We start from the raw sequence: 26192 nt of genomic DNA on the forward strand, positions 1-26192 counted from the left end.
GGAAATGAACAAAAGCAGAGGCAAACTTCAACACATTTGACAGCTTTCTCTCACCGACACTTCAGGTAGCCTATGCCATTGGGACACAGGGCCTATACATTTTGTTCAGTTTCTGTAACAAAATTTAAGAGAAATATAAAAATAAAAAAGGGTCTTTAAATAATAAACTGCAAAGTGTCTAAGTAAATGTTGAAATGGAGGGTGACCTTTGGAAAATAACAGTAATACCCCAATATCAAATCTGCTGAAATAAGGGTTTAAGGAATGTGGCTACAAAAGTCATTTCTGTGGTCACCAGCTACACCTCAGAAATAAACTCAAATCACATTACACCATGTCTCTTTAATTCAAGTCAATATCTTAATGTCAAATGATGGAGAACACACACGCACACAAAATGGGTCCCCCTTTGTCATGTAATTTATTTTCAATAGTCTATCAAAGAAAGAAAGAAAGAAAGAAAGAAAGAAAGAAAGAAAGAAAGAAAGAAAGAAAGAAAGAAAGATCATTGTCATTATAAATCACATTAAATGATTAACAACAACAAACTTAATGTGCGCTTCCATTTAAAAGTTTGGAATCACTAAAATATTGTTACAAATGGAAAGAAGTTAATTCTTCCATATACCAATGTATAATTTATTAATCAAAAATACAATCAAATACAGTACATTGTGAATTATGTTGCACATATTTTCACTGTGGGGGAAACACTGAAATGGATCATAAACCATTGACAGCAGAGCTCTAATCTTCTCCTTAAAAGGATAAAAATGACATTAAAACCATATACATGCATTTATTCATCATTATATCTATAGCAATGCCTAACAAATGTATCGTAATGTGTGTGCAACCATGAGTTTAACAACGCATCAGCAGTATACAAAAAGTTTTTAGAATCCTCCCATAAACATGTTGAGTTTGAAGTAAAATTGCATAAATTGTACCCTCGACACCTATTGCCCCCTAGTGGTGTTTCTTTTATTTACTTCAAAATCAAAACGACATTACAAAATTCCGTATAACAAGTTAAGTGAACAGTTAAACTTTAAAATAAATAAATAAATAAATAACATGATAAGAAAAAAAATGTCTTGTAGGCCTGTATAATTCAGAAATACTTGGCTATTTATCACTTTTGCTTTAATGACAGAATGTTCTCTGATAAGGACTCCTCAGGTTTATTTATAAAAATAAAAAGATAGGAAACCTGCACCTGTACATATAGTGGGTAGACTTAAGCCTGTAAATAAAAGACATGATCATACTTTATGTAGTATTTACAGTAGTAAATAACACTCTGAAGAGGAATACTCAAAACCACATTTATATTTAGAAAATTGTTATCAATATAATCTCTATACATACAGTACTTAAAAACATTGTCTATGTAAAATGTATTTCATATGTTTGCATGTTAGCTATAATAGATTAATAAGAGATCAGCAAGTAGGACGAGGAACTAAAAATAAAAATGCTCATTCTCTAACAAATTCATTTTCTATAAAAATAAAAATTGATTTTATTTGAAATTTTTCAAAAAAAATGTATACATTTGTTCTTAAATTAAGGTGTGATTATATCAATATAATATTGCAATTTATAAACAAGAGAAACTAAAGTTCCCTTTCGAGTGGAACTCAATGCTGCGTCGTGGCTTGACGCTATGGGGATGCTTCGTGTGACCCGGTGTCTGAAGCATGCGTTTACTCACGCCAACCTAGGATTGGCTGAACATGATGGCATAGTGACATAGCGTAGTGCATCAATAAAAAATCTAAAAAGATGCCACACCAGTGTGTCGTCAGCTTCTTTGTTTTCAGAAGTCGAATGCGTGAGCATGTGTTTAAATCTTTATATTAACTGACTTTCTATTAAAACAATACAGTAAATGGCATTCGTCTGTGATCTCCCAGTGCTTTACATCATGGATAGTTTAGCATTATGTGATTAATTTACAAGAAAACATAATGCCGCCTTCTCTGAAAATATTTTGTTGTTGTTGTCTGGCATGAAATTGGACAAGTTCAGTGCAGATTCATTTTCCACTGCTTCTTTTTTGTGTACAAAGGATTGTGGGCAATTGGAGGAAGTGAAAGATACACTGGGGGTGCTTCTCAATATCTCTCCTCATCTCCTTGCTCCTCCGTCCTCCATCCTATGACCCGGAAATCGATTGAGCTCAGCCATCTTGAAGGACATCTCAATTCTCTAATTCCACCGCGAGGAGGTCGAGGATCGAGGAGTGAGGAGGCTTCCTGAGGAGTCATGAGCGAGTATACACAGGTGTATCCTTTGCGGATAAGTTTTATCGACTAAACGTGACGCACATATAAATTCCTCCTCCCCCTTCACATCGGTCACAATCATTTTAATTTATACTTTACTTTTGCAGTTTATATAAACCACACATCTTACATATTTCAACAGGGTATCTTGCTTTATTTTTATTATGAATTTCTTAAATAACCAAACTACAACAACATATGGGCATAGGCCTATCCTTTGAGCGCTGCTGATGAAGTGACGCTCGAGTGATCAAGAATATTCCAATATATCGTATTATTGTAATTGTCAATATTTTTTTGCTGCCCAACATTACTGAACCACACTTGTGGCAACTTGGTATGAAAAGAGAGAGGAATGCAGGAGGGTAGGTTTACTAATAACTGCTCTTATTTTACAGGATTACATCAGCACGACCTGGCTATCCCACAGAACCGAACATACAGGTAATTCCCACACAACATAAGCATATACACCCCCTAGTGGTAAAACTGGAATTGCTAGAACGAACTCCATCTACTACACACACAAAATTAATATCTGGCATTTAAATTGGGCACTGGAAAAATTACTGGCTAATACCAGTTTCTTGACTGGTGAGAAACTATGCAATTTAACTGGGTGGTTTGTATCCAAAGTGATCAATGCAAGGGTGACCATGGTTCTTTAACTTCAGCAATTGAACTCTGAAATCCACATGCCTGGTCTCTGACAATCGTGCTGATGTCGTCTCTTGACAAGAGTCCCGGTGGTTGAGCGACATCACCACCCAAAGATCAGTGATGATATGTGACATCTGGAAGGTTCTGGCAGTGAATGGATACTATAAGGCCACCAGATGGGGCAAATCATTCAGCCTCTTTAATGGCTCACACCTGTAGAAAACTTAAAAATGCTGCCTTTGGAGGACGCAGTAAGAAGGCATCAAGGCACTTCCAAACCCAAAGCTAGCTTCACTTCCTGTCTCCTGAGATACCTTCATCTGATTGAGTTTTGAAGGCAGCATAGATGTATCCTTCGCTGCCTTTGATATCCCACAATCCTGTGCTTTCCATTCTGTGACAGTTGAGCTAGAAAAAGATGGCATCTGAAAGTTGAGGTTGCTGGTCAGTTTGTGTGTAAATAAAAAAGGTTTTGACCAACATTTTCCACTTCTGATGTAATTTCGAAACGAGAAATTACTTATTTAATAATTATTTTTGTCCTCACCATGACTTGCTCTATTTTGCTGTAGATTATTAAACGCTTCCTCAGAAGTCTGTCCGAAATTCGTGAGGTACAGTACCTTCTTGCGCAAACGCTGCCTGCAGAGTCATTGCCTTTAAGGCAGTGAGGCAACAATTCAGCTTATACGTTTTCGGATGCAGCCAGTGTTAGATTATCTTGATTTTGCTGATTGGTTAGTTCTACAACATATGAGACTTCTGAAAAGATTGTAAGCTGCACCAAAGTGCTTGTGTGGAAAATAATGTATTGAAGATGAATTTACTACCTCGGTGTAGCAGTCTAGGACTGGTAAAATTCCTCCAAATCTGAATTTATGTAACCTGCGTGCTGAAGTAGGTTAAAAAACCTGAAACAATATACTGCCACTGAGTGATTTATGACAATAAATGCAAATGAAACTGCACCACTACAAATGTATGAGGATGAAATGCAAACATTTTAAAAGCAACGGATCCATAAGATGCAGATATTATACAGTACAATTTACTTTAAATTTGACCCCATCTTTTAAGCTGCTTTTCTAGAGTTCATTCTCCAACATCCTGGCTACTTCACGGTGTCATTTCATAAATCCTTTGACACCATGGTATTGACTAAACCACATTTCAGCCGAAACATTAACCTTTGAATTCTGACCACTGAATCCAAGAATGTCCTTAAAGGTCAGGACTGACAGACCCATAATCAAAAGCTTTACTGTCTGTTATGATTACTGCACTAGACTAAGAAAACAACTATATTTAAATCTACATACAATAATTTGACCAAAGTACAATACTAAACTTTAGTAGATAATACAGCTTTAGTTGAAAAGAATAAAAGCTATTGTATGAAAATAAAATGTTCCAATTCAAATGTTTTCTTTAGTCTTGAGCTATGTCAGATTAAACATCTCAGAGTTGGTCCTGTCATATTTGGATTGGGTTTCTTGACAAGTGTGTATGGTTCAGAGTGGCCAATTTTACTTGAATTGTACACAAATAAAAAGTTTTACACATCATGATCATTATTTATTTGCTTTTACTGTTGGACATATTAATCCATTATTTAAGAGTAGCTACAACGTCATATTGGTTAAATAAAAAAAAAATTGTGATGGATTTAAGTGATGAGAGTGTTTAGCACAGCGAATATAAAAGAGGTAGCTTTTGGGTACAGATTTGTGTCCAGGCATTGTACATCGTATTCTATTCTCTAAAATCTGTTGCCAAACATTCAAGACAATTGGATTGACTGACTGTTAAAATTCTAATCTGGTGGTTTACCGAACGAGTTTAGTCTTCATATTTAAAGACCATCTTAAACTTATCAAAAGTAATACATCTTACAATTTGACCACAATGGGTATTCACAGAACATTGCATGATTTGCTTTCAGGTGGACCAGTGTTTTTCTGGTAGAGTAAAAACAATTTATCTTAAGAGAAGCTAAAGTTTTTTTTTTTTTTTTTTAAAGTTTGAACACCACTTGATTTGACAAAATCAAACACTGTATAGCATAATAATAAAAAAATAACATTCACATAAACAGTCTTATTAGCATAAACCATCGAAATCTCAAAAATGTATATTGTTTAAAAGGCTATGTTCTTTAAAGACATGATTTTAATGCTGGTTATGGGTATCAATACTCACTTCAATGAGTTGTTTTAAACAATATTTTACGTTGTCTTTTTATATGACCGAGAAATCATGCTGTTAAAACAAACTTTGTCCCACTCTCAGATCAACACAGACAGATATCCTCTTAATATTATTGACTGACACATTATAAATGACACAATTTGTGTTTCTGTAAAAAAAAAAAAAAAAAAACCTATTCCGGTGCTTTGAGAGATTATTAGATCTCATGCTTTCACACATTTTGTAGTAGTTTTCCAAACTTTGATTAGTCAGTTCTGGACTAAATTCCAGATTGATTCAGGCCTGTCAGTGGCAGAGGTCTATTCAAGAAGCCAAAATGTCCAGGTGTACTTTAAATACACTGCCATACAACTAGCCCTTTATTGACTTGACCTAAAAAAAGGAACAGTTTACCTAAAAAAAATAAAAATAATTACAATTCTGTCATCACTTACTCACCTTCATGTCATTCCAGCTTTGGAACATCAGGCCAAGTCCATTTCTGGATGAACTATACCATTAAGACTTCAGTTTATTTATAGCAAAACAGCATGTGGTTTGATAATTCATCAATATATTATAGGATCTTTTAATTATTATAAGATATAGGTTTAAGGACAACGCCAAATGACACAAGCCCTGAGACACAATGTTTGATGATCCACCATGTTGGCCATGTCCTGTTGATCGGGCTGCAATTGCAAGTCAATTCCTAGTAGCAATACACAACAGCAGGCGCGCCACACTGCTCATTCAATAAGCAGCCAGAAAGAAAGTGCCATCATCAGCTCCTGTGAGTTGAGTACCAAAGTCGACTGTTAGCTTCTTCCAACAGGTGTAGTTATGACACCAGAGTTGTGTTCTTGAGTGCTTTTCAACTTGTTTCCCTTCTCCTCTTTGTCATCTTCAATTTATTTTGTTTTAGTGCTGAAGCAAAAAGTTTGTTGCGATGTTAATGTCATTATTAGATGCTCTAAGAGCTTCTTGGGCATCCATCCTTGAGAAACCCATCTCCATTAATCTTGCAACCTAGAAATAAAATAGTATAAAATAAAAATTTAGTATCTGGGAAAAATTGTTGAATCTGGCAACCCATGAGGCTAAACAAATCTTCCTGATAGATGGTGTAATTAATAAGGAGTGAAACAAATGAAAAGAAAACAGTACTTGAGATCTCACCTGTTCTTCGACCACATCTGTGTTATCCGGCGGGTGCGTATAGGGGGGCTGTTGTGGCTGAGGACCCTCTTGGTGCCGGTTCTGTCCTCTCTGCCGTAAAGTGGGGAAGAATCTGTTCCAATTCAGGAGACCTGTCTGCTGTGGACAGCCATTAATGCCAGGAATTAAACATCACATTTTAAAGTCACCATGAAATCAAAATTTCCTGTTTTTTTATGGAAAACTGCAGTGTTTATTACAAATGAATCAATAATAACTCAAATGACAGTAGGCTGCTGTCACTTTAAGACCGAATCCAAAAATCCAATGTACTGTTACATATGTTTTCTTCCGCAACTGTTCATGTCAACTTAAGACAAAATCTACTGTGTTTACAAGGATGTTTTGACATAATTCTGTGTATATGTGTCCGTTCAAGACAAGACGAGGCGAATGAACACTAAATTCAGTATTCACTCATTATATTAGAGGCGGCTATCTGTGTGTGCTTTAGGGGCAATTCAAGGCACGTCTTTCGTGTGCTCAAGTTCATTACTTTAAATGTAGACGCGTAACAAGCATAATTCACAAGTCATCAAATCCCCGGTTCTTGGAAATTTGGATCCAGTTCTAAAATGGAACTGGATTTCGATTCCCAACCCTAGCCATCATAGGGAACAAAATACAATTGTAATTTTTTGTTTCATGCTGACTTTAAAGACAGTATAGTTGTTACAAGAGGTTCAGTAATAGAGGCTTTTTTTTTTTTTTTTTTAGTGATAAAAAGAACAGTAGTGATATTTTTCACTCCACATTCAAAACCTTCCATAAAAAAGACTGAGCAACCTGTCAGCATGATCCCAAAAACATTTTTATATCTACCAGTTACAGCGTAAGCAGACTCTAGGCCTAAATTCATAAGTACATATACAGTAGGACTCAAAGTGACATTAGGAAATGTCAAGAAAATGTTTTAAACGTTCATAAACTTCTCATTTTTATAAAGGACTAAATGTTCTTCTTGTATCGGGCATCTGTGATGAAAACATGTGGGTATCTGAGTTTGTTCACAGGAAACTATCAACTTCCTCTTGTTGAAAAACAAAGAGAATGAATGGAAAAAAGATAAACAAGAATTACTACCTAATATCTTGTCTGATCTGAGTGACAGAAATATGGAAATAGAGTTTGTTCAAGAGTTTTGGTTTCTACTCCTCTGATTAGGAAAACATTACTGAGTTATGGAAAACATTACACCCTACTAACAGCATGGTTTCTAGTCTAATAACGTGAATATACCCTGAAGGAAATATTTCTGAAATAGAAACTTCTTCCAACACATAAAGGCAAAATAAAACAAAATTCCATTTATACCAATGATTTCACATTGATTGCACATGCTGGTGTTTTGAAAAAGCAGATCTTGATTAGGTTGACTGTATCAGTCAGGTAAAATTATACCAAAAACACCTAAAACACTAATTATGACACAAATTCACCTAATTTACAAATCCAATCTGAAAACATTAGACATAGTACAGGGACCTGAATCAGTGAATCACTTTTGTGATTAATTCAAATTAATTAAATATTTTTAAGTTAATTTTTAGCAATTACCATTTTGTCAACCTAGTTGTGGTTCACACTTGGCATGTTTGGTTTGATTAAAAGGAACCCTGGTGCGATTGCTCTGTCGATGCAGTTCATTTGATTAAGTGAGAACGCTGCCATCCGAACCCTGGTGCGCACCAAACAAGCGGGCCGAGACCCATAACGAACTCTGGAGCAGTTCAAATGAAATATGAAAGCAACACGGACTAAAGACATGTAAACGAACCAAAAACAGGACATGATATCACAAGATGCAACCCTAAAAATGACAATGCTCAAGCATACTTGTTTTTTTCTTGTCATAGTCGCGATGTTGCCCATCATAAGTTCGGTACAGGCATCAGAACCAGTCTCCTTGCAGCAGATCAAAATACCATCATAGGTACAGTAGGCTATGTACATACAACGAATGCATTAAGACCAGCACACAGGATAATTTTGTTAATAATCAGGTTGTGAAAATATCCCTATGACTTTAGATTCGATATCTTTAGGTTCGGTGTTAAAAATGCTAATGTGAACGCTAAGCAGACCGAGATTAAATGTTGTTGTGTTTTATTTGGGTCCGGACCAAAAGAACCAAGCAAACCGAACTACAGGTGTGAACACAACCTGACTTAATTAAAATGCTAAAAAATACCTAAAACTCAATAAATCATAATTATTTTATTTCCTCCCCTCAATAATTGTTTCTGTTAAAAAAAAAAAAAAAAAAGATTAAAAACAAACTACTGTTCTAAACCATGGCTGTAAGTGAGATACAAGATGCCCTTTTCTTTTGTAAAAGTAAAAAAAAAAAAAAAAAGACACTCAGCTGACCTTCAGCTATCTCCTAGTTCTTAAGGCTAGTTCTTCTGCGTCATCTGAGGGGGTGGTGGAATAGCCGTGTGGTTAAAGCTCTGTACTGAGTCACTTAACCCCAGGAATTTCCAGAGGGACTGTCCCTGTAACAAAAGTACTGTAGAAGTACCTGAGCCTGCTGTTGCTGTGCATTTCTCCTGAGGTTTGCCAGCTGAGTCAGGAGCAGTTGCTGGTCCAGCATATCCATCCTCTGCTGTCTCTGGATGTCCAAAGTAGCACCCATCCCCAGCGGAGCCTCTGCAGTGGGCTCAGAATCTGAGAACACCGGCTCTAGGAGCACAGAACCACATCGGGCCACCCATTCTGGCACACGCAAGAACTTCTGGACAGCCAACTTATTACTGTAATAAAGCATGCCTGCGATCTGGAACAGAGTGATTGTAAACGCTTACCATACAAACATGACAGTAACGCAACAACAACAAAAGACAATAGAACCTATTTTAATCAATGATGTTTGTAATAAAATCCTAGAGAGTAAACCGATGCCCCATTCTATTTATGACATACTCCAAGTGTTTGTGCTACTTCCGACAACAGGACTAATGGATTAGGAACAGTGTAGACAGCCTCAAGCTGCGCCACAGACACATTGTAATTATAATAGAGCGCAGGAGGCTAATAAACGAGGCTTCAGAAGTTAAATAATTTTTTTTTTAAAAAAGCATTAAAAGTTTTTCTAGAACCTTTCAAAAAAAATCTTTCAAACACATCTACAATGAGCCAGAATAATGAAACCATCAAGTCAAAAGAGTTTAGTTGCTTTTAACCTATTTCTATTAGCTTTTAAGCAAGCGTGCCGCACAAGCCCTAAAAAGTGAAGCCAAAACGTCTCGATCGCCCCCCGGTGACTGGTCCTAGTATAGGTCATAAGCCCCGCCTCCCCGTGTAATTCAACGGGACGTGAGACCAACTAAACAATTAAATTACACTTCAAATATCTTTTTTCCAAACGAGGTTTCTTTCATTTGCTGTCGTTTTTATCACGTCGATGTAAGTTCAAGTGTCTGTTTAAAAAATAAGTTGATTTTTAGTTAGTTACGTGATGCGGTGGTGTAACGTCATGATTGACAGCTGTGATTGACAGGTTCTCTGAGCGAAGTAGTCACTGAAGCACCAACGGACATTTTTTTCGGGATCTTCGGAGGACTGAGGAGATTGTATTTACTTTATTTTAACAAGCCTCTTGTCGTACTGCAATCAATTTTTTAAAAAGTGTGCAGAATCCTGAGTGCATTCTGCGAGAGTGAGGGCGGAGCGTTGATTTCGCGGCTTTACTTCCTGCTCACTACTGCGCAGGTCTGGTCCCGCAGACTCAAGTTCCAATATGTCAGCGCCATATCGGGACACTGGCGGCTTCAGTTCTCATCAATGGAAGAGAGCGAAGGGGCGTCGTCCATCTTTTTTTACAGTCTATGCTTTTAAGAGATCTACTGTATGGTAATGTACTTCTAAAAGTTGACACACATATTTTCCTCATCTACGCGCTGGCAGCTCATTTAGCAAGCAGAGATAATGCTCAAGACAGTTCGACTTGTATTGCTATATGGCACTAGTAATAGAAGTCTCACCTGGACATGTCATTGCAAACCAGTTTGAATTTCTTTATTCAGTGGAACAGAAAAGAAGACATTTTGAATTATGTGGTACAGGGAGTTTTTCATCTTTTTAAAGGTGCAATGTGTAATATTTCTGAGGATCTATTGACAGAAATACAATATAAGATCCATAACTATGTTTTCAGTGGTGTATAAAGACCTTACTTAATGAACCGTTATGTTTTTATTACCTTAGAATGAGTCATTAGAATGAGTCATTTATATCTACATAACCGCGGGCACCCCCCTTCTGAAGGTCGACATATCGTGACGTCATGTTTCTACTGTAGCCGACAGCGAACAAACAGCGCTACAGAGCGCGTTTCGTCACTAACTTGAATGAGAAGCAGCAGAAAAAGACGCAGCAGAATACTCAGGTTGTCCCTGACTCTGCAAACGTGGAGAAAAACATGCTGTCTGAACGACGCCTCGGACATCGTAACGTTAGCTATTTCCACTTACCCAGCTGCTTTCATGCTCTTATCCATAGCTCTTATCTTATACTAACTAGCATGGAAACAAGCTATGGTAAAGTCAGTGAATAAAAGACTAACACAATGATGAACAAGTAAAAATAACAATCGCAATAACGTGGTTTTACTGAATAATTAAGTAAATGTAATTTAATATAAAATATAATATAAAGAAACCTCATAGCTTGACTTGCTACTCTCTGCTGACTCAGACGACGACATCTTCCGATCCTACGTCGGCCACCGTAGCTTCTCCTTCGAGTTTGCAAATGGAGGGATAGGCCGCGAGTGACTGACTGTTTCGCAAACCTCACCACTAGATGCCGCTAAATATTACACATTGCACCTTTAATGTATTTTTTTTACAAGAAAACACCATCACTGTAAGCTCTAATGGTAAATCATCCTATAGTAGCTATAGGAAGGTACCTATTTATTTAATGTTACCTAGCTAATTTCCACTACCCTCCAAAAATCTCCACAACAATTTTATTTCTATGGTAACAATGACTTCTCAGACCAGTGGATCTCGCTTTATTATTGTGTGTCATATTTAACTTCACTATGCACTTGTAATCAAACTTACTAAAGACCATTTCAGATCAAAACAAGCAAACACAGAAATGTAATGCAAATCTACATGAGCCGTTATTCTTACCAGTCCACTACAAGCAACAATCCACATGTAGGCACTTGACGTCAGGAGCTGATGACAAGATAAAAGAACAGACCACAGAAGAAATTCAGAACTTTTACATCTACAAAATATCTCTGACGCCTCTCAAACCAGCAACACTAATTTACAACCAGCCCTAACTGCATCCATAAACAATTGCATGATATAAAGAAAATTTTTATTTGATGCAAGAGTGGAACAAAAAAACATTAACTTAATGAAACCAAATCATCTAATATTACAAGATTAAAATACGTTGGTTAGTTGGAAGTGGGTATGTTAAAGCCATGTTTGTGTATGCAGAACTGAAAATGGTGATGAATCTTTAAATGTTCAAATGCCATCTACTCTTGTCTGTTTTTCTACTGAGTAAATGTGCAACTTCATCTGTTATCTTTAATATCAAAAAACAGCCCCGAAACACAAACCACAAATAATATGTTCTCAGGTACTGCAGGATTTCTCATGTGTCTTGCCTCTGTTATCTTACAGACATTTTATATGTGGTTTCTGCTCTTGCAAAATGGTGTTTTAACCATTTAAACTGCATATGAACTTCACTTGCTTGAGGAGAAAGCGTGTGACTGCCAGTAAATGACATTTATTATCTTGAGATCTCATGCAGCAGTGACTTTTACTTTTTCTATGTAGCTTTTGAGATAATCTTAAAAAAATAAATAAAAAAAGGATTTGTTAATTGCAGTCTGAGCTCACCTGTGCACCCACAATGTATGTCAGAGACTTGTTTGTGATTGAGACATGGCCAAGCAGCTGAGTGACCTGAACACGTGGGATGGAGTTGTAGAAAGGCACAAAGAGAGCAAAGACTGGGCCCAGCCTGAGAAAAAAACAAACAAAAAAACAAGTTAGAAACAGGGAAAATCATTGAAAGTCAATCCTCAACCTTGTTGATAGTAACATATGACAGTTTCTAAAAGAGAAAATCTTAAAATCTAGTTTAAAACACATGTGAAAGTTCTTAGAAATATAATCCTTGTCTTAGTTTCATATGGTTTTGAAAAAAAAGTATAAAATATATTCATATGCAAAATGTATTTTCAAGAAATGTTTAAATTTAGGGACTTTTGGGGTCTACTAGAATAGGTTTTGATGCTTGAATTAAAATAAAAAAATAAAAAAATAATCACATATTTTACACTGTCGCAGAACCTCTCTTCTCAGTCTGTCAGTAATGCTCTATTTAGTTCTGGTCTCCATGAAGCACCTCCTTCCAAAAAGGAAGATTGGTTGGCTGAACTAGTGTGTTGTGATTGGTGAACCGCTTTGAGCATGTTTAAGAAATGTCATACCCCTTACAATAACCACAAGTTTCAACAAACTTACGAACGCAACTCAACTCAACGAGAGACCACGTCCCCCCTTTTTTGGGGAATGCCTTGGGCGGTAATTATTTAAATGAGAAATATTTTGACGTGTACGTTCCCAGAAGAAAACTCAAGACTACATTTGAGGCGTTTCAGGGAGTTTGGAATCAGTGCTTACTCATATTTTGGAGAGACTGTGCTTTGTAACTTTTTCACGTTTAAACAGCACATTACACACTAAAGGAAGTTGAAAATGTAAAATTGCATATGTCCCCTTTTAGTTGAAATGACAGTTTCCTTCCACCTTAATAATTATTTTTAATGTAATAAAGACCAAAAACATTGTTACTCACAATACTTCATATAATATACAAATAAAAGAGGAAACAGAGAAGTGCCGTACGTCAAATGCCTACATATTGCACAGACATAAGCATAATATTTGTTAGAATTTATGTGTACAATAGATAAGCTCTGTGGTAAGTAGTTTCCAAGTAGTTTTAAGATGGAGGAAAGCAGATGAGCCAATAAAACGAACGTCCAATTCTCAGTACAATGAAGCAACATAGATTGCAAAATTCTGAATATGGTTGCATCAATATATAATTGCAATATATATATATATATATATATATATATATATATGTATATACATTTTCTTTATACATATATATATATATATATACACATTTTCTTTATACATATACATTGTTTCCTTGATAAAAAAAAGATGATAGGACTTAACTAGCTCACTTAGTTTTAAAATGTAATTTGTATTGATGTAGGAAACTAAATGTGTTTTTCAATGGGGATTCAATACAAATCAACAGTAATGGTTGTCTGACGTAAAAAGTCTCAGTGAAAGCCACACGTTTTGTCACTTCCCCATATAAACTTAAGCAGCCTCCCCACACTGCTAGTAAGCGAGAGAGGTAAAAGGAAAGAGAGGAACAGAGTAACAGACAGTTTTAGAAAGAGGCAGGAAGAGATGCTAAACTCTCACCGTTTCTCACTTTTATACTGCTACATTTTAAAAGTGAGATTAGATATAGAGAAAGAGTAGCACAAATGTCTGACTAAAGATCTTCTCTATGCCATCTGGTGAGTATATCATTCCATTAAATTATAGATAAAAGTATATACGTCTTGGAAAGAAAATATGTTTCAGAAAAGATCTTATATAGTTTTATGGTGACCATGTTTGCAATTATTGTTTTACACAAAAATATTAAGCAGATATTAACATTAAGCAACGTATTAACTGTATTCAACATTGATAATTATAAGAAATGTTATTTGAGCACCAAATCAGCATATTATAATGATTTATGAAGGATCATGTGACATGAAGAATGGAGTTATGGCTGCTTTGCCAGAATAAAATTGCATTAAAAAAATGTAAATGAAAAATAAATGTAAATTAATTTTTAAATTACATTAAAAAAAGAAAACAGTTATTTTACATTGTAATAATAATTCACAATATTACTGTTTAAACTGTATTGCTGATCAAATAAAAGCAGTCTTGGGGAGTATGAGAGACTTTTTTCAAAAACATTTTAAAAAATTACTATAATTACTATTATTATAATACTATCACTCAAAAGTTTCAAAACGTATATACTCTTCGCGTGAACCTTTCTATATATATATATATATATAAAAAGAGAGTACAAAGAACTATATATATATTTATATATATATATATATAATACCAGTTGCCTCTCTCTTTTCAGTGAACTCTCCTGTGTATAACTATGACGAATCAAGATTTCAGCCAAAACTGCACCAACTTGTATGATCATCGTCCAGTGGCGCGAGTTCTCATACCTCTGATCTACTCCATCATATGTCCAGTGGGACTTTTTGGAAATGCCCTGGCTCTTTATGTGGTGATCTCCAAAATCACCAAACTTAATTCAACCACTCTTTATTCTGCCAACCTGGCTGTGTCTGATATACTATTCTGCCTGTCGCTTCCCTTACGAGCTGTTTACTACGGCCGTGGCTTCAACTGGCCCATGGGGGAAGGACTCTGTAAAGCCACAGCACTGCTCTTCTATTTGAACTGCTATGCCGGAGTTAACTTCATGACCTGTCTGGCAGTTGATCGTTTTGTGGCACTGGTGTTTCCTCTGAGGCTGGTGAAATTGAGAAAGGCAAAAAATGCAAAGTTTGTGTGTATTGCCATATGGCTGCTGGTGTTTGCCCAGACATTGCCTCTCCTGACCATTGACTTGGTCAAACAAGAGCCTGATGGCAATATCACCTGTATGGAATACCCCAACTTTGAGGGAGTTTTCGAAGGGCTGCCCTACATGCTGATCACAGGAGTAGTTCTAGGCTTTGTCGCCCCGGTTGCGATAATTATCGCTTGCTATTCCATACTGACCCATAAATTATGTCTAGCAGCAAAGTCGAATCGGCTAACGGAACGTTCTGGAAGGACCAAAAAAGCAAGAGGAGTTATCGCAGGGGTGGTATTTGTATTTGTGGTGTGTTTCAGCCCATACCATATAGACCTCCTGCAATACATGATTCGGAAACTTATCTATGAACCAGACTGCACGGAGCTTCAATCCTTTCAGATATCCCTGCATATTACAGTGTGTCTTATGAACCTGAATTCATGCCTGGATCCCTTTGTTTACTTCTTCGCGTGTAAAGGCTATAAGCAGAAAGTGATGAGGATGATGAAGTGGCAGGTTGGCACCCACTTCTCCAGTGTTGGAAGAGCCTCGCATGAAAGTTCAGGCACAGGTGATGTGCACGGCACACGCCGCAAAAACAACAAAATACCTATGAACTCTATTAGAGAAGGTCAGTAAAACTGTTACCGACAAAAGCCGACATAAGGTGATGAAACGTCACAACAAACTTGCATGTGGGAAAAAAGAATTGAGGATTAAAAGCCACTAACGAGGCTAACTGATACCACAAATGGCCTAAATGGTCACTAACGGTCATAGACACCAAATGTGTCCCTTCACACTTCATGAAACAGGTGGACACTGGCAAGCACTGCCATCCATGTTGAGAGAGGAAAAAAATGTTCATTCAAAATGTAATTGATAATTGAAAATTCTGTCAATATTTACTAACCAGTTTCAAAATGGCATGACTTTCTTTCTTCTATGGAACATAAAAGAAGACATTTTAACAAATGTCTAGCTGGTGTGGCTTGTTTTTCTCTTTTTTTTTGACCATACAATGGAAGTCAATGGCCACCAAAACGGTTTGGTTATTATCATTCTTCAAAATATCTTTGCTTTTGTGTCCACAGAAGACAGAAAGTCAAAAAGGTTTGGGCATTTTTGAGAGAACTATCCCTTTACTGAAGAACAGATAATGGTTTTCCAATAAATACGTTTGAAAATTGCAAAAGACGGCAGTTAAACTATATCAAAAAGCGTTTTTTTTATTGTGAAAAAGTGAGTGTGGATGAATCAACCAAGATGTCACAAGTCAAGCTGAAAGATGATGACATCTGAAACATGTACTTTGTGGATTTCATAAGACTTAAAAAAAGTGTTGTTATTACAGATTACCAAGACCACTCTACGAAAGTATCTTATAAAGAATTGTCTGAGAGCTAGTAGTACAAAGGAAATGACTTGAAATAAGAGTGTACTTTACTTTCACAAGATACTGTTCCTGTTGTAGTCATAAGACCTTGTCATTTCAACATTCATTTCATATATTGGTGAAGTAAAGAATACTTTCACAACAATACAATGAGACAAGAAAGTTCATCCAAATGACAATGTCAAAAAGGGAAGTTGATGTTTGTTCCACGAGACACTCGCACTTTTACATAACAGACAGTGTTGCTTGAATTTGATGCCATTCTTTGATAATACATTCTGTGCTTGCAGCATACAGTAAATGCACATGGCAAAACTGTTGAAAACGCCTAATAGTTTGTAAAGAGCTAAACATGGTACAGAAAGTCATGTTACTCACAGTCCAGCTGGAAGAACATCCACCTGAAGTTCAAACATGAAGCGAAGAGCCTCTGTCAGCAGCAAGTCCACAAAAGCAGAGAGAATCCAGGCTCCAAAAAGGAAGGACTAAACATCATGGTCAAAAAATATGACAATGTTTTAGGTGTACAGTTTTCTCCAAAAGCATAATGACATTTTAACAACAACATAAAATATAGAAGTTTTAAGTCATTAGCATGTGAATGGGTGAGCACAATAAGGAAATGTTTGGTAACATGTGAAAAGTCTTTTGATTCCAAAAAAAAAAAAAAAAAAAACCTGCTTAAGTTTTGTATATTTTAAATGCTTCCAAAAAATAGTCAAATGATCAAATGCTCCATGTTTCCGTTTGACCTTTATGCACTTTATCTTGAACTAGTAGCGTGGTCAGTACTATACTGGTACTTTTGACTGCATTAATGAAGCCTATTAGAATGCAGTTAAAATGCCACTAAAATGTATAAAATGGGGGCAAAAAAATTCCCCTGTATGGGTTTTTGTCTAAAATTTATGTACTTTCATATAGTTTAAGAAAATCACACAAGTAAGAGTACTGTGTACTGCAAATGTGATATTGATTTTATACAACAGTTAAAGACGTTAATGTTGTGTTACATTTTAGACACAATATTGTCAGTTTTTGCTCAATTTCACCAATGAAAACAGTTTCAAAGTCACAGAATAACTGTTGAGCTTCTCTAAGCAACACACAGTGGTGTTTCATTACTAAATGAACCCGCGGTTTTAACAAATCGAGTGAGCCATTAATTCAGTGACCTATCATTAAAATGGCCACTTGCTTCATTGCTGAATGAATCAGCCGTTTGAAATGAATCGGTTGAATGAATGATTCACTCATTAAGACAGTGACTTGCCGCAACCTACTGGTGGTTTAGAGTATTTCATTTTGCAATCATATTAATGGCACCTGTGTATGGAAGCCCATTCCCGCATTTATGACATACTTAAATCATAATTATGACATAAAAAGTTGAAGCAATGTTAATTAGTTAATTTGATGAGAATTTGATTAGACCAAAATAAACAAGCTTTATGCATTTTGTTTGTGATTTGTGTCATGTATGACTATTGTGCATTTGACATAATACTATTATGGTAAAAGTGATGTCCTTATTATAAAATATAAAAATCGCAAATTTTTCCACAAATTTCTGGAAATTACCACCACAAAATCAAAAGTCATTTTGATCGCAAAAATCACACAAAAAAAATCATGAAATCCTGGAGGGACTGCTAAATGCCACTTCAGATGCAGCTTCTGAAAAAAATATTTTGGCAACATTGTAGTTTTAAAAGTTTGTGTGTAATAAATTCTATGTTGGATCTAATTATTTCTTTCTAAAGTTACTTTTTGTAATGTCTATTCAATGATTTTCTCATCTAACACAATAATGACTTTAAATGATCTGTAACACTTTAGTTTAGGGTCCAATTCTCACTATTAACTATTATAATTCTACCCAACACCTAAACTTAACAACTACATTACTAAATATTAATAAGCAGTAAGAGGCAAAAGTCATAGTTAATAGTAAGAACTGGACCTTAAACTGAAGTGTGACCAAATTAACTTTTGGCGTGTAATTTATAAGCCAAAATTGACAGTAGCACCTCACTGCAGTACACGAGATCCAGGGGGCGGAGTTGGATCCAGATCTAAGGGGTGGAGATTGTTAGGTTTAGGGGTGGGTTCAGGGATCAGGGGGTGGAGATGGGTAGGTTTAGGAATATGTAAGGTGGGAGGAGTTGGATCTGGATCCAACTCCTCCCCCTGGATTTCGTGTTCTGCAGTGAGGACCATCTCAAAATTGACGTGCGATTAATTTGCAATTAATTTATATTAATCAATCAGCACATTATGTAATTAATTAGATTAAGAAATGTAATCGCCTGACAACTCTAATGATGAATTTATATATTTATATACCGTACAATTTTACGCAGGGAATGTTTTAAGAAAATGGGTTCTTCGGTACAACAAAGCAGAGGCATTTGTTGTAAATACTCCATTAACATTTATATTAACTAATACTTCACAAACAGTGTAAGGAAAAAGTCACTCCCCTAAAAGTTAAAGTAAAAAAACGAAAAAAATATTTTGAGACTTTCTGAAAACCACTTTGCGCTTTCCAAAAACTTTTTTTTTTTCAGAAATAAATCTCATATTTGTACTGCATAGATTTTGCAATGTAATATAAAAAACAGAAGTAAAAAAAAAAAAAAAAAAAAAGGTGCTAGTTGCTTGTTAAGTTGCAACGTAATGAACGCCGTGTTCAGGTCCAAGCCTCAACTCGTTTCACTTGACAATACTATCTCAACAGCCATTTATGAGCACTATTCATTCATATTACACATTTAAGGTTAGCTTTTAAAAACGTAAGGTGTACACTACAGTCTCTCCGTGCTCACGGTGTCCCGGAGAGCAGTATTTGAATGATTTATAAAACATATAAAATAGTATTACATCACACTGTGAGTGTATATTAGCACCGTTCCTTGTTTGCTTTTGGCATCTGATAGAGTGTTTGGACCAGAAAGCAGTGACACGTGACGTCAGACTTAACGAGCGGATTATTGACACCTGATACTTACAGCAAATTTGTGGCTGCCAAACCTCCTCTCAAATATGCGGAAATTGTAGATAAGCAAACTGCTGCAGAAAGTGTCTTTCAGGTCCAGGCAGATGAGCCGTCCACTCACCAGCCTCCAGAACTAGAAGAGACACATGGAAAACACACACAATATTAGAAATATTTCAAAAATATTATAGACAATCACAATCCAATAAAATGTATCGATTATATGTGAAAATTGATAGCAACAAAAGACGAAAGGAACTATGGCAAGAGAATGACTAATAACGCATCTTTTATGAAGAAAGAAAGACATCAACATCTCGGATGACAAGGGGGTGAGCAAATTATCAGGACATTTTAATTCTCAAATGAACTACTCCTTTAAATATCTTATAACCAATACGGAAAACCATTTTTTTTTTTTGCTTTTGACACAATAGCTAAATTATTTTACTACAAAAACATTTTAGAGCAATTTACAGTGTTAAATTTACCACGAAATCAAAATGGACAATTTTTATCTTTTTAAAGGAATACTGCAGTATGTATTATAAATGATTTAAAGGTGCTGTATGTGGTTTTTAGCGGCCTCTAGCGGTGATGTTTCAGATTGCAACCAATAAGTTTACAAGCGCGTGCTCTTACGCGTGCTCGAATTTATGAGCGAGCACTGTGGGTACCGGCCAGACTGAGACGCAACCGGACGTAACACACAAAGCATCCCACAACATGCTGGAAACTCAGGTAAACTCCCACTGCAACGTTAAAATAATAGGCTACTTTTATCAGCTTGACGTTGAACTAATGCTCCATGCTCGTACCTTGATAAGTATGGAACCCTAGCAACCGTGCCGAATTCTGCCACTGCAAGCACCACTTCACATTTTCTTCAGGAAATGTACATTCTAAGTTTGTAGATAAGGTTTCTCCATTATTCAAATGCCCTGCCGATGTTGAGCCGTATTTTCTCACCCGAAGTTCTATGGCAGGCCGTTTTAACTTTTATTCATTTCCAGGATATGAATTGTTGATATCAAGAATTACATTTTTGATATCAACAATTTAATTTTTGATATCGACAATTGAATTGTTGATATCAAAAATGTAATTCTTGATATCAAGAATGTAATTCTTGATATCAACAATTGAATTCTTGATATCTGTAATTATATGTTCACTAGTGAAATCTCACCATAGGCTGCCATTCAAAATCAATTGTTGATATCAAGAATTGATTTCTTACTAGTAGAAATATTTTTTTTTTTATTTTTGATATCAATAATTACATTGTTACTAGTAAAAATGTGAATTACTGATATCAATAATTCAATTGTCACTAGTTGAAATATCTATTATTGATATCAACAATTTAATTGCTACTAGTAAAAAATTTCATTTTTGCTATCTGAAAATGTATTTCTGATATCAATATTATTTCAGATATCTAAAATGCCTTTCTTACTAGTAACAATCACATTCTTGATATCAGAAATTAACATTGTCACTAGTGAAAATGGAATTATTGATATAAAAAATGAACATTGTTACTAGTAGCAATACAATTGTTGATACAGGGTTTCTGCAGGGTTTGGTCAGTCAAATTTAAGACTTTTTAAGACCTTTTTATGACCATTATGCTTGAAATTTATGACCTACACGAATTACGAAAAATTCATTAAAATTCCTTTCAAAAGTTTTTTTTTATTTTTTTATTGACTTTCATTGAAAGTAACAAGATGTATTATTTAAATGCCTAAAGACAGCTCCAACACCTTCTTGCAGTGTGCAATATGCTTGATACTGATTATTTGCAACAGGCTTGAGCCAACTACTAAACACACCATCTTTGAGCCATGGCTCGTTAAATGTACACTTTCCCATTGTGATAGACCGGGAGATTTCAGTTAGGGCTGGGCAATATGGCCAAAAACAATTATCATGATAATTGTTTTATATTAGTCAATATCGATAATTATCACGATAAATGTCAAATCTTTATTTCTTTCAAATGTAAAGGCAGACTGTTGCTTCTAAGTGAAAGTTGTAGAAACCAGAGCATTAATTGTGGTTTTAAACTAACTTTACTCTTTACTGTCAGAAAATATAATGACAAACACTTGCTAAAACAGGTGAACATTTCACAAATCTGAGGTAGGACATTCAAACATTTGTCCTTAACAAAATAAATATCTTTATTGGGAAAATAATTACTTAGTTTCTGCATGTGCTAATAGGGGTCAAGTCTTGAAACAGGTTTGTGTTGCCTAACTTTGATGTCACGTATCTTCAGGAAATGTATGAAAAACAGTAGCCTAAATACATTATTAAATACTGTAAATATTCCATTAGTCCTTTAATATATTATCAGCACTAATAATATAATAAAATTCAATATGTATATCCCACATGGTGCAGTTAATTTTACTAGGCTAACGTTACAGTATATCCATGGTAAATGATGGGAGATTGTAGACTGAAAAGCCTTCTGACTGTATCGTTGTGCAGAGTTTCTCCTGTTGGTCAGCGCTGTTTCATCTGCCTTTAAACTGGTTTAAATAACTGAGACAGTGTGTTCTTCGCTGAATTCAAGCACTTCTCACTGGATCTTGTGACCGAGACCGATCAGAGTAAACGCGTCTGCTCTATTGAGCTCGCGCTGCGCTGCCGTTTGGACTTGGAGCCGAGCGGGTAAATGGTCCGTGTGGCGCGCGGTTCAAATGAGCGTTCCGCTTTTGGCGCATTTAACCTGTGCATTTAACATTATGCCGCCAGTGCATTTTCAAGGGGAAAAGGCAATGGCAGAACCAACGAATGAACGAGCATATCAATTTATGACGTGGCTAAATTAAATTTATGACCTTGTATGGAAAATCCGGACGTTTTTATGACTTTTTATGGCCTAAAATTCTTATTATTAAATTTAAGACGTTTTATGACTTTTTATGACTCCGCGGAAACCCTGTGATATCAAGAATAGACATTTCAACTAGTGACAATTGAATTCTTGATATCAAAAATAAAGGTTTTTACTAGTAAGAATTGTATTTCTGATATGTGAAACTGGAATTTTAACTAGTAAGAAATCTATTCTTGATATCAACAATTGATTTTGAATGGCAGCCTATGGTGACATTTCACTAGAGAAAATACAATTACAGATATCAAGAATTATAGTTTTTACTAGTTGAAATTCAATTGTTGATATCAAGAATTATCATTTTAACTAGTGAAAATGTACATACTGATATCAAGAATTAGCATTATTACTAGTAGAAATCTAATTCCTGATATCAATAACTATCATTTTAACTAGTGAAAATTGAATTGTTGATATCAAGGATTCATATCCTGTGAATGATTAAAAGTCAAAACGGCTTGCCTATTGCCATTCCCAGGATATAAATTGTTAATATCAAGAATTATAGTTTTTACTAATTTAAATTCAATTGTTAATACCAAGAATTATAGTTTTTACTAGTTAAAATTCAATTTTTGATATCAAGAATGAACATTTTTACTAGTTGAAATGTAATTCCTGATATCAAAAATTGCCATTGTTACTAGTAGAAACATTATTCCTGATATCAAGAATTATAATTTTAACTAGTGAAAATTGAATTGTTGATATCAAGGATTCATATCCTGGAAATGAATAAAAGTTAAAACGGCTTGCCATAGAAGTTCATCCGATTCACGTCTGGCCTTACGAGCTTCAGCAGAAAAAACTTTTTTGTTTTTTTATCAATATGTGGAGTTTGTGTTGGAGTCTGTGTTTTGCTGGGCGCAGGTCGTTTCTTAGTGTTATCAGACATGTCAAAAGTTGCATAAGTCATAAGTCCATGTCATAAGTTGCAGTGTCGTCGCTGTTGAGTGCAAAGTCAGTCAGTAGGCTAGACGAGGCGAGAGGCTCGGGAGCGCGCATGCAGGTCACGTCACTGGCGGTAAATCCGACCCGGAGCCTTCACATAAAAATAAGAATACTTGCTTTCAGAGGTAATAGCAAAACCTGCAAAGTGGATAATTTTAATGTGAGATTACAACCCCTTCACACACAGGCAATAAAAAAAGGATTCATTTTGGTAGAAAAGCTACATACAGCACCTTTAATATGTGCACAATTTCACACACAATTTTTTTATCTTTTTTATTTTTTGTAATCTTTCATCAAAATAACTTCTTGCAACAACATCTCTTCTCTGGTCAGGTGACGTGTTTTCGGCACAAGGGCGGCACAATTCGTCACTCACATAAGATCACACAGCTATTGCAAACCAAAACAATCCAATCAATTCCTGATGGACAAAATCATGTCCCGCCGTTGCAATAGCGAAGAAAAGACTACCACACCTTCAGTTTCATGCTGACTTTAAAAGTGTGCATTTTATATAGTGCACTGAATTATTCAAGTAAATTCAAGAAGATTGGTGTATTATCTCACCTGTTTGCCCTGCCTGACAGCCTGGATGTTGTATATGAACATATCCTGGTACTGAGGCAGAAGCACAGTCAGCAGTACAGAGAGGACTGTAGGAAGCAGCAATAAGCTCTTGGACAGGGGAGCTTTATCTGTAGGACAGCAGAGAAGTTGTATTGTTAAATCCTTTGTCATGTCAAAGGATGAAAGTTTATTTTCCAAATATGGGTCCTTTTGGTAAATATGTGAGTTCACCAAGTGCAGTCAGCATAGACGGCAGTCAGACACACTGGTTTTTGTCAGTGTTATTTTAGTATCATTGAAATAGCCTACTATACAAGTTTTTTTATAATATGGGTCAATGTCATGACATAGATATTTTATTTCTGTTGAAAAAAAGTATTTAAATTAAAATAAATTCATGACATCTCTTGAACTCTTTCAGTACATTCAAATAAGCAATATTCTTCTATGTTTTGGTATCTTAAATCCTCAAACTGTCTATGGCATTTTAAAAAATGTAAACCAAATTTAAAATCGAAAGATATAATTCTTTTGTATTTCACAGAAGAAATAAAGTCACAGGCTTAAAACAGCTTAAGAAAAGGTAAATGAATTTTCATTATTAACATCAGTAATGATGTGAACTGAGGCTCTTTGGCTTTCGTTTTTCAAGAAGGTGGTGTTGGTTATGGTGATTTTAAGAAGAGTTCATTCAGTCTCTATATGTCTAGCTCTCATAGTAAAGACTTAACACAATAATATAATAACACACAAATGGTAATTCTGTGTCATGTCGCATTTCCGAGAGCAGCGCCTGGTTTCACCCCCAAATTTTAAAACGATAGCAACACTTCCTGCCTTAAATCATGAGTCAAAGCAAAATCATTTGAAAGTAAGGAAGGATGTTGTGTGAAGTGCGATAATAATCGATTAAAGGTCATAATCTGAATGAATGACAGCAGGATATAATCTTCATGACATGATGATTTTGAGCTATACTTACACAATCCCCACGAACCGGTGGACGTAAACATCATGCCACTTACGCGGAATATAACTAAGAAGACTAACAAGATTACGCTTTAAAGGCACTGAATTTACAACGTAAAAACATTAGAAGCTAAATGGAAATCTCGCTATGAGAGAGGGAAAGGGGAAAGGGTATCAAGGATGGTGCCTCGCAGGAGACAAACTTCATCCGCGTCACTCCCACGAAATATGCGTTTTCTGTTATTAGCCACTAGAGGCCGTGAGTTAGTAGTGACTTTACCACACAGGTGAGGGTTGTTTCGACTTTTATGTCAATAATTTTGACTTATAAATATGGCTGCTATATATGTCATAATTTTAACTTTTCACATAAATAAGTTAGTACGTCGAAAATTTAACAACTCTAAAAACAGATTAGGCTAACGTTACTAACGAAATTTCCAAAGCATGTTTTTTTGCCATGTGATGTGCCAGAAATGGGCTTCCTTCCATAGTTAACTGTTTTTCATAACAAATGTATTTGTCTTACAGAAACTGATCTAAACATGGAAATGAGTGATTGTCCATGTTTTTAATCATCCATGGTTTTGTCGGATTACAATGGTTATAAATTGTACAGTTGCTTAGGCTACTTAAATAGCCCAACTGTTTTCAAGAGTGAAAATCCAGATTACCATTAGCCTACCTTTGTAACAACTCACTAATCATACTTTTTTAACAGATTTTTAAATGATCAATTGTTATAAGGTAATTTCATTCAAAAACGCACTTTAACGAGCTAAAATAAACAGAGAAACACCTCTTTTAGTGGAAAATTTAGCTATGTTTTTTTTAGAGTTGTTAGCCTGCCCTGTGTTTTTGCATTTGTAATATATTCTATTTTTTATTTGTGAATTACATTTTTTCTTTAGGCCTACATTTTGTTTACCTTTTTTGGTGATGGGGGATGGCACAATTTATTTTGAACAAGTAAATTTAATTAATAAATTAATTCACAAAATTAAAATGATATGTCCTTGTCCAAGCATAGGTTGTAACAACAGCCTTTGTACTTGACATCAATGTACAACGTTTATGGATATGAGCTTTCTTTAATTTGAAGCAGATAAATATGGGAATAATGTACCAAACAGAAACATAGCGCAAACCAACAAAAATGCAAAAAAAAAAATTCTTGAATTTCTGCCCAATAATTTTATTTAGGCGCATCATATTAAGACAAAAACATATATTTTTTTATTTGTTTGTTTGTTTATTTATCCTTAGTAGTATAGTGTCATGTCACCTGTATTTATTTCCACTATATGCATATTATTTAATGAGATGTGAAATAAGCGTGATGAAAAACTGGATCACTGTCCCCGT

At 35.3% G+C, this 26192-nt stretch overlaps 2 protein-coding genes across 3 annotated transcripts; one reads left to right on the forward strand and one right to left on the reverse strand.

The window, feature by feature from the left end:
• Window positions 1–3874: 3874 nt before the first annotated feature.
• ubac2 (UBA domain containing 2) lies at window positions 3875–25320 on the reverse strand. 2 transcript variants are annotated; one of them, XM_081361658.1, is made up of 9 exons: window positions 24841–25110; window positions 23859–23986; window positions 19437–19556; window positions 16804–16910; window positions 12230–12353; window positions 11498–11545; window positions 8878–9132; window positions 6318–6455; window positions 3875–6167 (listed from the first exon to the last, which is right to left on the reverse strand). In XM_081361658.1, the coding sequence occupies exons 1-9, from the start codon at window positions 24872–24874 to the stop codon at window positions 6060–6062; spliced, it is 1062 nt and encodes a 353-aa protein (XP_081217784.1). In that variant the 5' UTR covers window positions 24875–25110; the 3' UTR covers window positions 3875–6059. The 2 variants fall into 2 exon arrangements, with proteins under 2 accessions (XP_081217784.1, XP_081217785.1); XM_081361659.1 differs by having other exon boundaries at window positions 3935–6167; window positions 6318–6452; window positions 24841–25320.
• On the forward strand, window positions 13762–17081 carry gpr183b (G protein-coupled receptor 183b). Its single transcript, XM_081361657.1, has 2 exons — window positions 13762–13941; window positions 14577–17081. Exon 2 carries the CDS (start codon window positions 14598–14600, stop codon window positions 15666–15668), a length of 1071 nt encoding a protein of 356 aa, XP_081217783.1. The 5' UTR covers window positions 13762–13941; window positions 14577–14597; the 3' UTR covers window positions 15669–17081.
• Window positions 25321–26192: the final 872 nt, after the last annotated feature.

The sequence above is a fragment of the Scardinius erythrophthalmus genome (genome assembly GCF_964197995.2).
Source record: "Scardinius erythrophthalmus genome assembly, chromosome: 3".
NCBI lineage: Eukaryota > Metazoa > Chordata > Actinopteri > Cypriniformes > Leuciscidae > Scardinius > Scardinius erythrophthalmus.

What these genes read in the sequence shown, in the direction of transcription:
- gpr183b (XM_081361657.1), top strand. Translation starts at nt 14,598, where the DNA reads ATGACGAATCAAGATTTCAGCCAAAACTGCACCAACTTGTATGATCAT.
- ubac2 (XM_081361658.1), bottom strand. Translation starts at nt 24,874, where the DNA reads ATGATGTTTACGTCCACCGGTTCGTGGGGATTGT. An exon ending in CTGTCAGGCAGGGCAAACAG is followed by an intron (nt 19,557 to 23,858) that starts GTGAGATAATAC and finishes TGTCTCTTCTAG; the next exon opens with TTCTGGAGGCTGGTGAGTGG. An exon ending in GATGTTCTTCCAGCTGGACT is followed by an intron (nt 12,354 to 16,803) that starts GTGAGTAACATG and finishes TTTTTTTCTCAG; the next exon opens with GCTGGGCCCAGTCTTTGCTC.